A 15,198-nucleotide genomic window follows, 5' to 3' on the forward strand; every position below is an offset into this window, starting at 1 on the left:
GCAGAGCCCGCAGGTGAGACGCTAACAGAGAAGAAGCACCGGGGATTGTCATCTGTTTTTTAAAGACTGCATCCTTTTGACGTTTTAACCTCGTGTTAAAGGATTGTTATTCTTGTGTATTTTAAACCTCCACTTCACAACTGTTTTAAGGATTATTTATTTAAAGATTTATTGAATGCTCTACTGCACTTTGGACACCTGTTTTGATTCTTTTAATAATCAGTTATATTATTTACCAGTGTTATTTATTAAAGGTAGACTACAGTATATATAATTTATCAGTGTTATTTGTTAGGAAAATTGATTTTTATGTTAATAATATATTTGGGGTGCGGAACGGATTAACTGGATTTCCATTATTTTCAATGGGGAAGTTTGTTCTAGATACGAGAAATTCGCTATACAAGCTCAGTGCTGGAACGAATTAAACTCGTATCTAGAGGTTCCACTGTATATATAAATATATATATATACACACATACAGACACATATATATATACATATAGCAAAATACCTGTGCTTCGCAGCAGAGAAGTAGTGTGTTAAAGAGGTTATGTAAACATATATATACATAAACATATATACATATATATACATATCTACATATACACATATCTACATATACATATATATACATATACACATCCACATATACATATATATATATATATACATATACAAATTTACATATCTACATATATATATATATATATATATATATATATATATAGATATAGATATAAATATAGACATACATATATACATACATACATTCACATATATATATATATATATATATATATATATATATACTGTATATATACATATCTACTTATTGGCTCCTGTATTTAGGATATAGCGGGTTGGATAATGGATGGATGGACATCTGTATGCATAGCCCTATTTGCCCATTTTCATTTTTTTTCTTTCTTCAGTAATATTTCAGTAAACCTGGAGCTTGTCAGTTCAAATCCTGGTACTGACACCACTGTGTGACCCTGAGGAAGTCACTTCACCTGCCTGTGCTGCAAAAAACAAAAGTAATGTAAGAAATTGTACCTCAGATGTTGCAAGTTGCTGGAATAAAGGCATAAGTAAAATAGATAAATATGTATTATACACATAGGAACTATTCATTTATTTTCAGTTAAGTCATCTGCAGCAAACTTTTATAAATGAGGGTTTCTCATTTTTAGATAGTGCAGACTGTTTCTTCTTCATTGACATTTTCTCTTGGAGAGGTTTTTTCATTTCATTGAAAATTAAAGCAGCAGCTGCCAAAATATGTAGCTTTCTTATTAATTTTTCAACATTGTGTAAAATAAATTTATAAAGTAACATAAAAGGTTTAAATAATGGTTATCCTTTTACACTAAAATATTACTAAAGAGAAACAAAAAAAGTAAAATGGATATGTTCTTATTCTTTAAGGAGATTAAATATTACTGAAGAAAGAAAAAAAAAATAAAACAGCCAAATGGGACTATGCATACGAACTTAAAAGGTTTAAATAAAACAGAAATATATATTTTATTTTTACTTGCTTAACTTGTGGAGGGTGTATCCTGTAGCAAAGCCCTAATTTTTTTCGTAAAAGCCCGTTTCAGTCAATAAGTCTTAAAAAAAGGTGTAAAGATATTGACAGTAAGCTAAGCAAACCCAGGAAGACATGGAATCGTTTAAATCAAGTATCATTACATCTTCCTTTCTTAAAGAGAAGTAAGGCAGTACTTATAAGCTTACATATTTATATATAGACATACATACATATATATATATATATCTATATCCGAAGCCGTGCAAGCACACTCTTGAGAATGCAACGTATAGTTGTACAGAAGAAAAGCAATCTTGTCTCAAATGAATGGCAACCTTTTGTAGGTCTATGAACTTAATTTAAACTTTAGGTTTACACGGTGCTTTCTTTCCGAAGTACCTGCACTCATGAATATGTCTGTATGTGTCAGTCGGTCAAATCCACACGCTTCGCACCGGTGAAGTACCGCTTTTAAATTTTTATTAAGAAGAAAAGAAAACCTTTTTAAATTGAGGGAAAATATACTAATAACAGTTTGTTAAGGATCTGTTTTTTTGTGAAGCTGCCTTCACTCGAGTGATCACTTCGAGCTGACTTGTTGGCCAACTATAAGCATTACCTGGTAGGTAACCACCCATACAATCAGATTATGAATCAGACTACGAATGCCGTGATTGTAATTACCCCGATCTACATGTTGTCAAATAAACGAACCACACGCCGTGGTTCAATTTTAGGGGCTTCGCCTGTAGCACTGACGTCCAAGGTTCGATTCCCGTAAGGGAGTAAAGTGAGTGGCTGGTTACCTACCAGGTAACGCTTATGGTTGGCCAGCAAGTGAGGTAACATCAGCCACGATGCCTTCAGTTGTGAGAAGCAGATCATAGAATGGTTGAAAATAGTTTACTGTCAAATAATGCAAAGAGTACGCGACACGTCTTTCCCCCTTATTCTTGGCTCATCAGGCGTACACACTCACTGCACTCGCTTACGGTAATCGAACCTCGGACGTCAGCGCTAGAGGGGCTTCGCAGCGGTGAAGTATTGCTTTTAAATTTTAATTAAGAAGAAAAGAAAACCTTTTTAAATTAAGTCTTAAAAAGAGGTGTAAAGATATTGACAATAAGCTACGCAAACCCACCAGGAAATGCAATCATTTAAATCAAGGCGCGAGTCGAAAAACACCATCCCATAATATTAGTTAACGATTAACACATTTCTATATGTATTGTAAGCATACAATACAACTGATAATATGTTGCGCTTATTTATCTGGTGTACCGACATTTTTGCGCGTTTAACGTCTGAAATCTAACGTGGTTTGTGCCCTTCAGAATGAAAACAGTTTGCATTTACCTTTTTAATAAAAGGCGAGCTTTTAAGCCTGAGATATCACCCCGTAAATGCACACGTTTAATTGCACGTGTTAATATGTATGCTTACACAGTATTAAAAGACACTCAAAAATTAACGTCATTTACCTTCGTTCCCGCGTTTGACTCGTGCTGTAAATCTCTTCCTTGTTTTTAGTTCACATGATTACGTAGGAGGCGTGATGACGCGATACGTGACTCCGCCTCCTCCATTAGAGTATATGGACAAAAAACATGTTCCAGTTATGACCATTACGCGTAGAATTTCGAAATGAAACCTGCCTAACTTTTGTAAGTAAGCTGTAAGGAATGAGCCTGCCAAATTTCAGCCTTCCACCTACACGGGAAGTTCGAGAATTAGTGATGAGTCTGTCAGTCAGTCAGTCAGTCAGTGAGGGCTTTGCCTTTTATTAATATGTATAGATGTATAGATTTGGACTAAAGTCTTCACACATTGTACTCTTTACATCATTATTACTATAACATGGAAAAAGTTTCTGTTTTAGGTACTGTATTTAGACTCAGCATTTCTTGCCTCACATTTCCTGTCATCCTACATTTACCCAGATCATTGTAGACATGGAACACACATGAAATGTATGTATTCCAAATAATGATATATTATTTACCCTATACAACTCCAGGCAGCTCACACCCAGATAAAAAGACTTGAGCTGGGAGAACTTCAGCTTTGTCGGTGGGAGGATGGGATGGCAGGCTGCTTGTGCTGATTGACACATTTGCAAAACTAAAGATGCTGATGGAGAGGTGCGAAGGAATTTAAGGGGGCCCGGGATTACAACATTTTCCATAGGCTTTAGAGATTCTAGTGTTAAACAGTTTTATGATACCAAGTATTTAAAGATGATGTCCAATATTATGTGAAGTTGTTGCTTTTGTTGCTGCTCCCAGTTCAAGTGGAGGATTCTTCCTACACTGTAGTGTACTCTTTTTCTTTGCTACATGATCCTTTCTTTGTGGTGTCCTATGATGCTACTTTCTCAACTCTCATTCTGCTATGTCTTCTGCAACTTTATATGAAAAAGTTTACTCTTTCTGTCAGAAGAGTTTAGATGCTGAAATTCCCTTCTTGAAGTATTATTTGCTTCTCAGCAGACTGGGTCTCAGCTTTCAGCTCCCTAAGGAGAAGAAATTTCCAGTTTTCAGCTTCCTGAAGAGGGAGCATCTCATCAAATTCCTGGTTTCAGAGAATGTATTGAGAAGGTCACTTTGCAAAGAGTGCCCTGACAGACTGCAGGGAGTTCAGTTTAGTGTGCCCATGACAGAGGGTGCAGCTAGTCTCTGAATGAAAGTGGAACCTCTCATGACTGGATTAAAGTCACTTACACTTACAAATCAGTACCTTCCCATAGGTGTATTATTTTGTCTATCATAGCTGTCATTCCTTGAATTATGGTCTTTGTTCTAGCTTAAGTCCATCTTTTTTTTTTTTTTTGTTCTTTATTTCACCTTATACAATTTCTTGTATTAGGAATTTGTTAGTTTTCATCAGAGGTGGGTAGAGTAGACAAAAATTGTACTCAAGTAAGAGTAGCATTACTTCAAAATAATTACTCAAGTAGAAGTAAAAAGTAGTCATCCAAAAAATTACTCAAGTAAGAGTAAAAAAGTATTTGGTGAAAAGACTACTCAAGTACTGAATAACTGTTTGATCATAATAAATTATTTATTTTTTAGAAATGTTGTAATAAGACAGACAAAAATATAAAATAATGTGCAAATTTTGCTATTTCCAAAAAATAAAATAAAAAATGAGTAAAAATAAATGACATCTTTACAAAATAAAGATGCAAAAATAACACAGAGTTCCAAATCTCAATTTTTCACAACAAAGCTTTTGAAGCCAATACCTACAGTAGGTGTTGTGATGTAAGATTTTGCATTTAAGTTGATAAATATTTTGTATGTCTTTATTTGTAATTTAGACAAAGCAATGTAATTTAGTGTTACATTAGTGAGTGTTTACCCCCTCCCCACCCCCCCTTTAGGAATGGGTCTTTTTGAATTTTACGACAGAGTTGGGGGAGGATGTGCCTTAAACCAGTTTGGCGAGTGGTTCTCTGCTAAAGTCTTTCAACCCCCGCAAGCAAGCCATAAAGACATATGGTCTTGGGGGTGGCAGGTTTTAAGATGTTGTATTCCCCCATTGGTCTGAAGTATGGCTGTTTGGAATTGGCTTGGATCAGAAGCTTTTAAGTACCATGATGTCCTATTGGCTGTAGGGGTTGGACAGAGAATCTATAAATCTGCTTGTTCAACCACATTCTCTCTCTCTTACTAACCTCTGATCATGAAGAAGCATATCTCTCTTACCAAACTGATGAAGACCATCACACCATGAACTAAAGAAGACAACACAATGGAGAGCACAACTCAGCAGCCATATTGATGCAGGCAATGCAGCCTGTTCTGAAGAAAGCTGAATGATGCTTTAACTAGAGACATTTTTAAATAACTACAAGTCTGTGTGCCACCTGAAACTACACATCACCATTTAATCAGGTTGTATGGTTGCCAATATTCAAATGTACTTTGCATATTGTTATTATTTATGAATATTACCAATAATACATTATTTTATGTGTAACTTAACTCCTGCTTGTCTTTTTACTACACCTAATTGCCTATAGATATAGAAGGGAAGGTGGGGATAAGTTATATACTATAATACCTTATAAACAGTGGTAAGTCTGTGGGATTTGAGGCGTTCTGACAGAGGCTAAATCTTAATAATACAATAGGGGAAAGTAGAGGATTATATTACTCTATCAAGACAAAACAGTAGGTAACATGTATGTTTGAACAGTGCAAACTACTTACAGTGACAAGATATACTGATTGTACACTGACAGTATAATACTGCATATTCACTTGCACTCTAAATAGCACAGCTGATAGAAAATAACATTAGAACAAGGCAGCTTGTGCACATATAAGAAGTCTCACTTTACCTTGACTGGCCAGTCGCGGATAGTTGACACAGTTTACACAGTCACTGTATAGTAGATGTAAGATGCTCTTTTTAAAAAAATTAAAAATTGAGACTGCAATTAACATGAACAAGTGTCCTTATAACTGTTCTTATTTTTAAGTTCTGTAAGACATACACTGTCAGACAGATCACTGAATAATGCACAGACAGAGAAGTTACTACATACATAAACTGGGAAGGCACTGTATAATACAAGATATAAAACTGTCAGGAGAAAAAAAATCAGCTAGATAGATAGATAGATAGATAGATAGATAGATAGATAGATAGATAGATAGATAGATAGATAGATAGATAGATAGATAGATAGATAGATAGATAGATAGATAGATAGATAGATAGATAGATGTGAAAGGCACTATATGACAGGTGCTGCAGAAAGGCAAGCAGGCAGTGAGAGTACATTCACAAGTTAAAGGCACTAGATAAACGGATAGATAGGGAAGGCACTTATATAATAGGAAGACAGAGAAGGCACTAGACAGATGCATAACAGTATTAGATATAGTAGTTTTGTTTTATATATAATGTATATGTATTTTACAACTTGGAGAATTATGTCAAAAAGAAATACATTAAATCATATATCAATCGACACACGCTGCATGCAGGCAAGCAGGCAGTAAGAGTGGAGATAGATGTGAAAGACGCTAGATAGGTTGTATACAACAGGCAAAAATAGCAACCACTTGATAACAGTATTAGCTATAATCATGAAAGCATTAATTAATCAACAGAAATAACTGCGATCGACATTTTAAACTTAACGATTTACTTAAGAAAAAAAAGAAAAAACACCCCAGCATGTCTATGACGGCAGACGCTGCAGGCAGGCAGGCAGGCAGGCACAGCAGTGAAAAGCACAGAACAGTGCCCCCCCAAAACGAAAGTGGTAGAAAATAGATTGCATCGGTAGTGGTTTACTACTACCATAGAAAATGAATGGGAAAAGATTTAGGGAGTTTTAGCTAAAGAATACGCGGCGGCCACCTTCCGCTGTGCATGTTTGGAATACAGCATATATAATGGAAAAAAAGTAACGATTCGAGTGTTGCCCAATGTAGCGGAGTAAGAGTAGCGTTTCTTCTTCACAAATGTACTTAAGTAAAAGTAAAAACTATGGTGCAGTAAAACTACTCTTAGACGTACAATTTTTTAAAAAAGTTACTCAACTAAATGTAACGGAGTAAATGTAACTCGTTACTACCCACCTCTGGTTTTCGCATACTTCTTGGGGTCAGAGTCAATGTTCCCTCTAAGGAGTAGCATATAGTGAGCAAAAAACATTGTTTATGAGCGACATTTTGTTTAAGCCAAAAATTTATGAGCACCAACTCCGACGGTCGGAGTGAGCGATCGTGCGATAAGTACGAGCGACGCCGTCGGAATGAGCGATCGTGCGGGAAGTATGAGCGATGCTCTGAATTCGTGTGAGCGATCGCTCACGCGCTCAGCTTAGAGGGAACATTGGTCAGAGTGCAGGGTCAGCCATTGTACAGCACCCCTAGAGCCTTGCTCAAGGGCCCAGCACAGTAGGATCTCTTTTGGCAGTGACGGGGATATCGAACCGGCAACCTTCGGGATACCAGCGCAGATCCTTAGCCTCAGAGCCTGCAGAGGGGCCTCTGCTAAGTTGTTGGCCCAACTCTCATTTACACCTTTGTTATCAGATGAAATACAGGCAGATCCTGGTACAAGCTGGAGTTCGTTCACTTTTTTAGGATGTAAGGGGGGTTTTATGCAGTTGGATGTCTGTTAAATCTGCTGCCTTAACAGGACTGATGTGCAAACAAAGCAGGAAAATTGGCAATGCCCACTTTTTCCTATAGCATCTGGTGGTTAAGGCAACCCACAGAACCTGGCTGGGCTCAGCCTAAAACAGCAATGCAAGGCAAAGGCTGAGGGTTGGATGCAATGTCAGTTTAGTTGTGAGCAAAAGGAAAGACCTAGAGGGACTAGACCCTGGCAATGGAGACTGGCTTTGGGAACTTGGAACATTACTTATTAATATAATTTATTAACAATTTGATTTAAAAATGAAAAAATGTAATTTGGAAATTAAAAAATTCCAAACAAGTAAAAGTACTGAAATGAATTAACAAAATTATATTAAAAATGACCACAAGCTAAAGTTCATAATCTAAAAAGTAAAATTAGATTAAATTACCAGAAACTCATCTAAAACCAGAAAACCCAAGATGCATTCTCAAAAGACCATAAACCTGACTAAATTAAAAACACAAAAAGGAACCAAAGAAAATCATTGCAAAAACTAAAACCACAGCAAACTGGCAGTGGTAACAGTTGCCTTTAAATAGCCAGCCAGTCAGTCATTGTCCATCCCGCTATATCCTAACACAGGGTCACGGGGGTCTGCTGGAGCCAATCCCAGCCAACACAGGGCGCAAGGCAGGAACAAATCCTGGGCAGGGCGCCAGCCCACCGCAGGACACACACACACACCAAGGACAATTTAGGATCACCAATGCACTTTGTCTTTGGACTGTGGGAGGAAACTGGAACACCTGGAGGAAACCGCACGGGGAGAACATGCAAACTCCACACAGGGAGGACCCTGGAAGCGAACCCAGGTCTCCTTACTGTGCGGCAACAGTGCTACCACTGCACCACTGTGCTGCCCGCCTTTAAATAGCCCACATGTTAAATGCTATTAATAGCAGCAACAAAGTGTTCTGCTAAAAATGGCACAAACAGTTATAATCATGTAATAGAAAATGAAAGTCCCTGTCAGACTTTCCTCTGTCTAGAACATGACTGGAGTCCACATGTGTCAAACTGAATTGATTGGACATAGTTTAGAAAGGCACATATATAAGGTCCCACAATTCACACTCCATGTCAGATTAAAAAGCAAGCCATGAAATCCAAGGAAATTTCTGTACACTTTAGCAATCAAATTGTGATGAGACACAGAACATTTTGCATTTATTCATTAATCTTTATATGTATTTTTTGCTCTAATAAATAAACTTTCTTTCTTCTTCTTTTGGCTGCTCCCTAAACTCTTTTAATATTACTTTGGTCTAGATTTATACAAGTATTTATTAAGTCTCAGAGGATGAGGGGAGGAGGGTGTCATTGAAGTGCTATGTGGAGTTAGGGATGTTAATTAAAGTTCTGTGTGTCAGTGGCCTCCAACAGGTAAAACTTGTTCAAGTTGTAACACCAAGTTCTAGGACCAGAGATTTGGAAAGGCAGGGTGAACCTTAAGGGCCCTAAGGTCACCACTACTTCCATATCTCTCACCTCTTAACATTGGAAAGAGAGATGAGTAACCTTGGTATCCCTCCAGGCCTTTATGTAGACATTAAAATGATAAAACGCAAAAAACTTTATTGTTGCTTTGACCATACATTTAATATCTACATCTTCATATTTGTTTCAACACGTTTTGAGTCCTTTTAAATTTCACTTTTTGTTTTTATTTTTTTTTTTTAGTTTTACAAGAATGATGTATTGCTTGGTTTCACCATATAGGATTTGCTTTGTTCTGTCTATATGCTTATGTATGTGCAGTACAAATATTTCTTATTTCACACAAAAAGTGTTGCCACTAAAAGAATCGCCAGAGTCAGATTTGCCAGTCACAATGTACAAGTCAGACACCTGAAGAGACTGCTGTATTATGGGCTTAGTAGTCAAAGGCTGCATTGACACATAAAAACACAAGCAATTTTGTTTTATCTTGTTTGGTTTTTGTCAGTCATTTTTATAGGTATTGCCTCTGATGACCATCTAGTATGTTGCAGTCAAACAAATCAATTAATGTAATTGACTGTGTGGGCTGGCGCCCTGCCCAGGGTTTGTTTCCTGCCTTGCGCCCTGTGTTGACTGGGATTTTCTCCAGCAGACCCCCGTGACCCTGCAGTTAGGATATAGTGGGTTGGATAATGGATGGATGGATGGATAATTGACTGTGTTTGTTTATGTACAGAATAACAGTTAAACATTAAATAAGCCGACTATTTATGGCAGCAAATAATGACATTTTTAAATTGGATGGCAGATTGTCATATTTAGTTTATTGTAGCAATCACTTGAAAGAAAATACTGTTTGGAAAAATTCAAATTTTTCATTTCTGATTTTTTTAACTACTTATTTGTAAATAATATTCTTACGTAATTCCAAAAATGCCTTGTGTCTACAGTATATTGCAAAAGTCACTTATTCAGTAATTATATGCTACAAGTATAATAATATTACAGTGTCTGACTTCTATTTTTAAATTCCCACAGGAGGTGCCTCTCAACATTGGAAGAGCTGGAGCTTGTGTTGTTGTTGTCAAACTACCATGAGGAATTAAAAGAAAGAAGATATGCCATCCTTGTTACAATCAAGCACAAACATCTTTAACATCACAATAATCTCAGTTTTGAATTTTTAGAAATGTGTGCAAAAACCCAGATACTGTAACATTCTTTGGAAAAAGTCTGATATCTTTGACCCAGAAGAAAGTGACCAAATGTTGTAAATAATTTTACCTAATTATAAAATGCTAAGGATTTATACAATAGTATTTTTGATAGCAGTTAAAGTTTGCAAAATGCATGAGAACATTGGTATTCTTAATAGGCAATAAAATATTCTTACTGTTGATGATGCTTTATTTGAATAAAAATACAGCTCATTACAGTTATGAAATGCCATTTTCAACTTAAACAACAAAAACAAACTGATTTTTAATTTTTAAAAATGACAAATTTTCTAATTTCTTGGCAGAGAAAGTTGATTTTCATACATTTTTCATGTCTTTTTCATATGTGATATATGTACATAATACCATCATTAAATTGGCTTATGCAGTTACTTTCTGTTAATTGCATTATATTCTATTTAATAATTTAGTACTTTTTTTATTTCAAATGAAAGTTAGTTATATTAGCTTAAATATAACTTAATGCACTAAAATTTTCCTCCAGAAATTGTGTACCATGTGATCAATTTAAATCTGTCTAACATGCATGTTATGTGGTATTTTTATGCTACTGTGGCATGGCAATAGTTGTTGCATCTAAAAAGTACAGAAGAAATATTAACATAAAGGCTTTCTTTGAAACCCAAAAATACAACTATACACAAACAAATAAACACAATAAATGGTTCCTGCTTTTGTAGCAGACTTAGGAAATGTTAGAAGATAAATTTTGTTGCAGTTATTAAAAATATACATAAAGAAAACCTTTACATCTACCACTCTATGCAGATACCTGTCCTGGGGTGAATCTTTAGTGAATACTGTTTATGGTTTGCATCTTTTTTTTCTCATTCTGTGTCTCCAGCAACAGAATTTTGACTGGCATAAACTGTTATCAATCACCCAGTGCAGAATTTGGTAAATGTTGCCATTTGGAGATGTAGTAGATAATGTTGTTTTAACAGTTTCAACAAACGTACTGTGTTAGTCCACGTCCATTAAGTTGGAGACTAATTTGTTTGATACTATCATCTCCAGTTATGAGCGCAATTGCAGTGAAAACAAAGTTGGAGCTCAGCTGGACGTTTGCTTAGTTCTTTTACAAGGGCTTCATTGTTTAATTAGATACTCGTTACAAGAGACATCATACATTTATATAATTAATTTAATAACCATAAATTTAATAGTTTAATTTCTAACAGAACAGAAAATTAAAGTTTTGAAATAAGGAAAAAAATGTTTCTCTGATCCAGTAAACCTATATGTGGAACTTTGCTTTAGTGTGCTGGGCTTTCTTTTTACTTTTGAGAACTTTAATTTTTGCTTCAAATAAAGCTCTCTGTCTTTTCTCTTATGCCACTAGGCGTTTTCTTTAATTGAGTTCCTGCTACAGAACACTGACACAGTCACTCAGTCTGTGATGATGATGATCTACTAAGGAAAAGTTTTATATTTGTCTAAATTATATCCATGCACTATCACAGTTTGTATAATTTATTCATTACATGCAGTGGGAGTGTAACACCATCTGACATTCATGATTGTAAGGACGATTTAAAAAGGGATAGCATAAATATAATATACATGTTAAAAAACTTACATTAAACATTTGTATGTAGGAAAATCAAAATACACTATGTCAACATATTTGCAAATGTGAACTAAAATTTAAGTTTTCTCTGTAAGAAATACAATGCTTAAAAATTTCAATAATCAACTTATATATAGTTAATCTCTTTACAAAAAAAGCTTCCTAAAAGGCTAAGTCATTAGTGTCTTAAGAAAATGCTTAAGAAAAAGCAACAATATACTACACAGGTGGAATAGTTACTAAACTGAAATCTCAAAAGAGAAAAAAAATGTTATACCTGTGCAAAATTTTATATCTTATCTGTTTTTTTTCCTATTTCCTTGTCCTCATTGTCTGTAAAAGCTGTAAGCTCATGCTGTGTTTTTTCTTCACATTACTGGCTTGCCGTTTTTGCTTCAACTCCATGTGTGCTGGAAAAAGACTGGTGTCTAAAATAAACAATTTGTACACTGCAAAAATCTTCAGTAATTTCTTCAGTAAACATGCTACTAATTTCTACAACAGTATACACAGTTAATACAACTTACATTAATAAACTATAGATACAGACATTATAAATAAAGAGCATTTAAGTATAATTCCAAACCAGAATTTACTTCCTTTTCCAACCATATATTTAACACAATTGAAAATTCATACACTTTTTTTGTGTTTTTATCAAACATAAAAATGATCAAATATACATTTTCTTAAAAATATCTTATGTCCCTAGCTATCATTATAATAAATGTTTACTAATGTAATTCCAGATGTTTTCTGTTGTTTTTTTTGTCACAATTTATCACATTCGCATACTAAAAATAACTTTTGCATTACAACAGACTGGTGTCACTTTAACCATGAAAAAGAATTCAGAGTTACTTCTTAAAAGTGTCCGTTAAAAGTGAACGTCCTCTTCTTTTAAATGCTTAAAGCCTAGTTTATACTTGATTTGCCCCAGCTGGGCATGAGGACCAAGCGGTGAAAATGACATCAGACTTGGAGACACGCCCCCGCACACCTCATCCTGTGCACAGAAATTTTTAAATACGGCAGATGTGCAGCAGGAACGGCAATTGTGTATCCAAAATGGTGAATTTCAAGGAGAGGCTAGTGGGTGCAAAGAATGAGGATAGATAGATAGATAGATAGATAGATAGATAGATAGATAGATAGATAGATAGATAGATAGATAGATAGATAGATAGATAGATAGATAGATAGATAGATAGATAGATAGATAGATTTCCCAAGGGGAAATTCACATACTCCAGCAGGAGCATACTGATAGAAAAACAATATTAAATTAAAGAGAAATAAAAATGCAGGTATAACAGACAATAATAATGTTAACGTTTACCCCCCCGGGTGGAATTGAGGAGTCGCATAGTTTGGGGGAGGAACGATCTCCTCAGTCTGTCAGTGGAGCAGGACAGTGACTGCAGTCTGTCGCTGAAGCTGCTCTTCTGTCTGGAGATGACACTGTTTAGTGGATGCATTGGATTCTCCATAACTGATAGGAGCCTTTTGAGCGCCCGTCACTCTGCCACGGATGTCAAACTGTTCAGCTCCGTGCCTACAATAGAGCCTGCTTTCCTCACCAGTTTGTCCAGGCGTGAGGCATCCTTCTTCTTAATGCTGCCTCCCCAGCACACCACGGCATAGAAGAGGGCACTCGCCACAACCGTCTGATAGAACATCTGCAGCATCTTATTGCAGATGTTGAAGGATGCCAGTCTTCTAAGGATGTATAGCCGGCTCTGTCCTCTCTTGCACAGAGAATCAATATTGGCAGTCCAGTCCAATTTATCATCCAGCTGCACTCCCAGGTATTTATAAGTCAGTACCCTCTGTACACAGTCACCTCTGATGATCACGGGGTCTAGGAGAGGTCTAGGCCTCCTAAAATCCACCACCAGCTCCTTGGTTTTGCTGGTGTTCAGGTGTAGGTGGTTTGAGTTGCACCATTTAGCAAAGTCCTTGATGAGGTTCCTATACTCCTCCTCCTGCCCACTCCTGATGCAGCCCACGATAGCAGTGTCGTCAGCGAACTTTTGCACATGGCAGGACTCTGAGTTGTATTGGAAGTCCGATGTATATAGGCTGAACAGGACCGGAGAAAGTACAGTCCCCTGCGGCACTCCTGTGTTGCTGACCACGATGTCAGACCTGCAGTTCCCGAGACACACATACTGAGGTCTGTTTGTAAGATAGTCCACAATCCATGCCACCTGGTATGAATCTACTCCCATCTCTGTCAGCTTGTCCCTAAGGAGCAGAGGTTGGATGGTGTTGAAGGCGCTAGAGAAGTCCAGAAACATAATTCTTACAGCACCACTGCCTCTATCCAAGTCGGAGAGGGATCGGTGTAGCATATAGATGATGGCATCCTCCGCTCCCACCTTCTCCTGGTATGCGAACTGCAGAGGGTCGAGGGCGTGGCGTACCTGTGGCCTCAGGTGGGGAAACAGCAGCTGCTCCATGGTCTTCATCATATGTGACGTCAGAGCGACAGGCCAGAAATCGTTCAGCTCACTAGGACGTGATACCTTTGGGACTGGGGTGATACAAGATGTTTTCCAAAGTCTCGGGACTCTCCCCTGTTCCAGGCTCAGGTTGAAGATGCGCTGTAGAGGACTCCCCAGCTCCAGAGCACAGGCCTTCAGCAGTCATGGCGATACTCCATCTGAACCCGCTGCTTTGCTGGCACGAAGTTTCCTTAGCTCTCTGCTCACCTGTGCTGCTGTAATTGTGGGTGGGGATGTCTCTCCTATGCTGGTATCAGCAGAAGGATGGGTGGAGGGTGCAGTACTCCGAGGTGAGAGTGGGTTAGGGTGGTCAAACCTGTTAAAGAAGTTGTTCATTTGGTTTGCTCTCTTCACGTCTCTCTCGATGGTGGCACCCCGTTTCGAGCTGCAGCCAGTGATGATCTTCATCCCATCCCACGCTTCCTTCATGCTGTTATTCTTCAACTTCTGCTCCAGCTTTCTCCTGTACTGCTCCTTCGCCGTCCTGAGCTGGACTCGGAGTTCCTTCTGCACGCGCTTGAGCTCATGCTGATCACCGCTTTTAAAGGCCCTTTTCTTCTGGTTCAAAAGGCCCATAGCAGCGTACAGTTCTTCCTGGAACTACAATGTCCATACAGAAGTTGATGTAGTCAGTAGTGCAGTCAACAACCTCCTTAATGTTCTCACTTTAAGATCCCTGCAGGATATCCCAGTCCGTAGTTTCAAAGCAGTCTCTCAGAGCCTGCTCTGCCTGAGGGGACC

General features: G+C 37.2%; 1 protein-coding gene across 4 annotated transcripts in view; it reads left to right on the plus strand.

Annotated features, from left to right (window-relative positions):
• The window catches only part of LOC114663090 (kelch-like protein 4), a 638,922-nt gene extending 626,342 nt beyond the window's left edge, over nt 1–12,580 (plus strand). For 2 of the 4 annotated variants that reach the window (XM_028816853.2, XM_051935329.1), the window contains exon 11: nt 10,181–11,500. In XM_028816853.2, the coding sequence (XP_028672686.2) occupies nt 10,181–10,240 (60 nt within the window). In that variant the 3' untranslated portion in view covers nt 10,241–11,500. Of the gene's footprint in view, nt 1–10,180 lie in introns of all 4 variants that reach the window. The other 2 variants (XM_051935330.1, XM_051935331.1) reach the window with 1 other exon arrangement.
• The last annotated feature ends 2,618 nt before the right edge of the window (nt 12,581–15,198 follow it).

The sequence above is a fragment of the Erpetoichthys calabaricus genome, chromosome 12, assembly GCF_900747795.2.
Source record: "Erpetoichthys calabaricus chromosome 12, fErpCal1.3, whole genome shotgun sequence".
Taxonomy (NCBI): domain Eukaryota; kingdom Metazoa; phylum Chordata; class Cladistia; order Polypteriformes; family Polypteridae; genus Erpetoichthys; species Erpetoichthys calabaricus.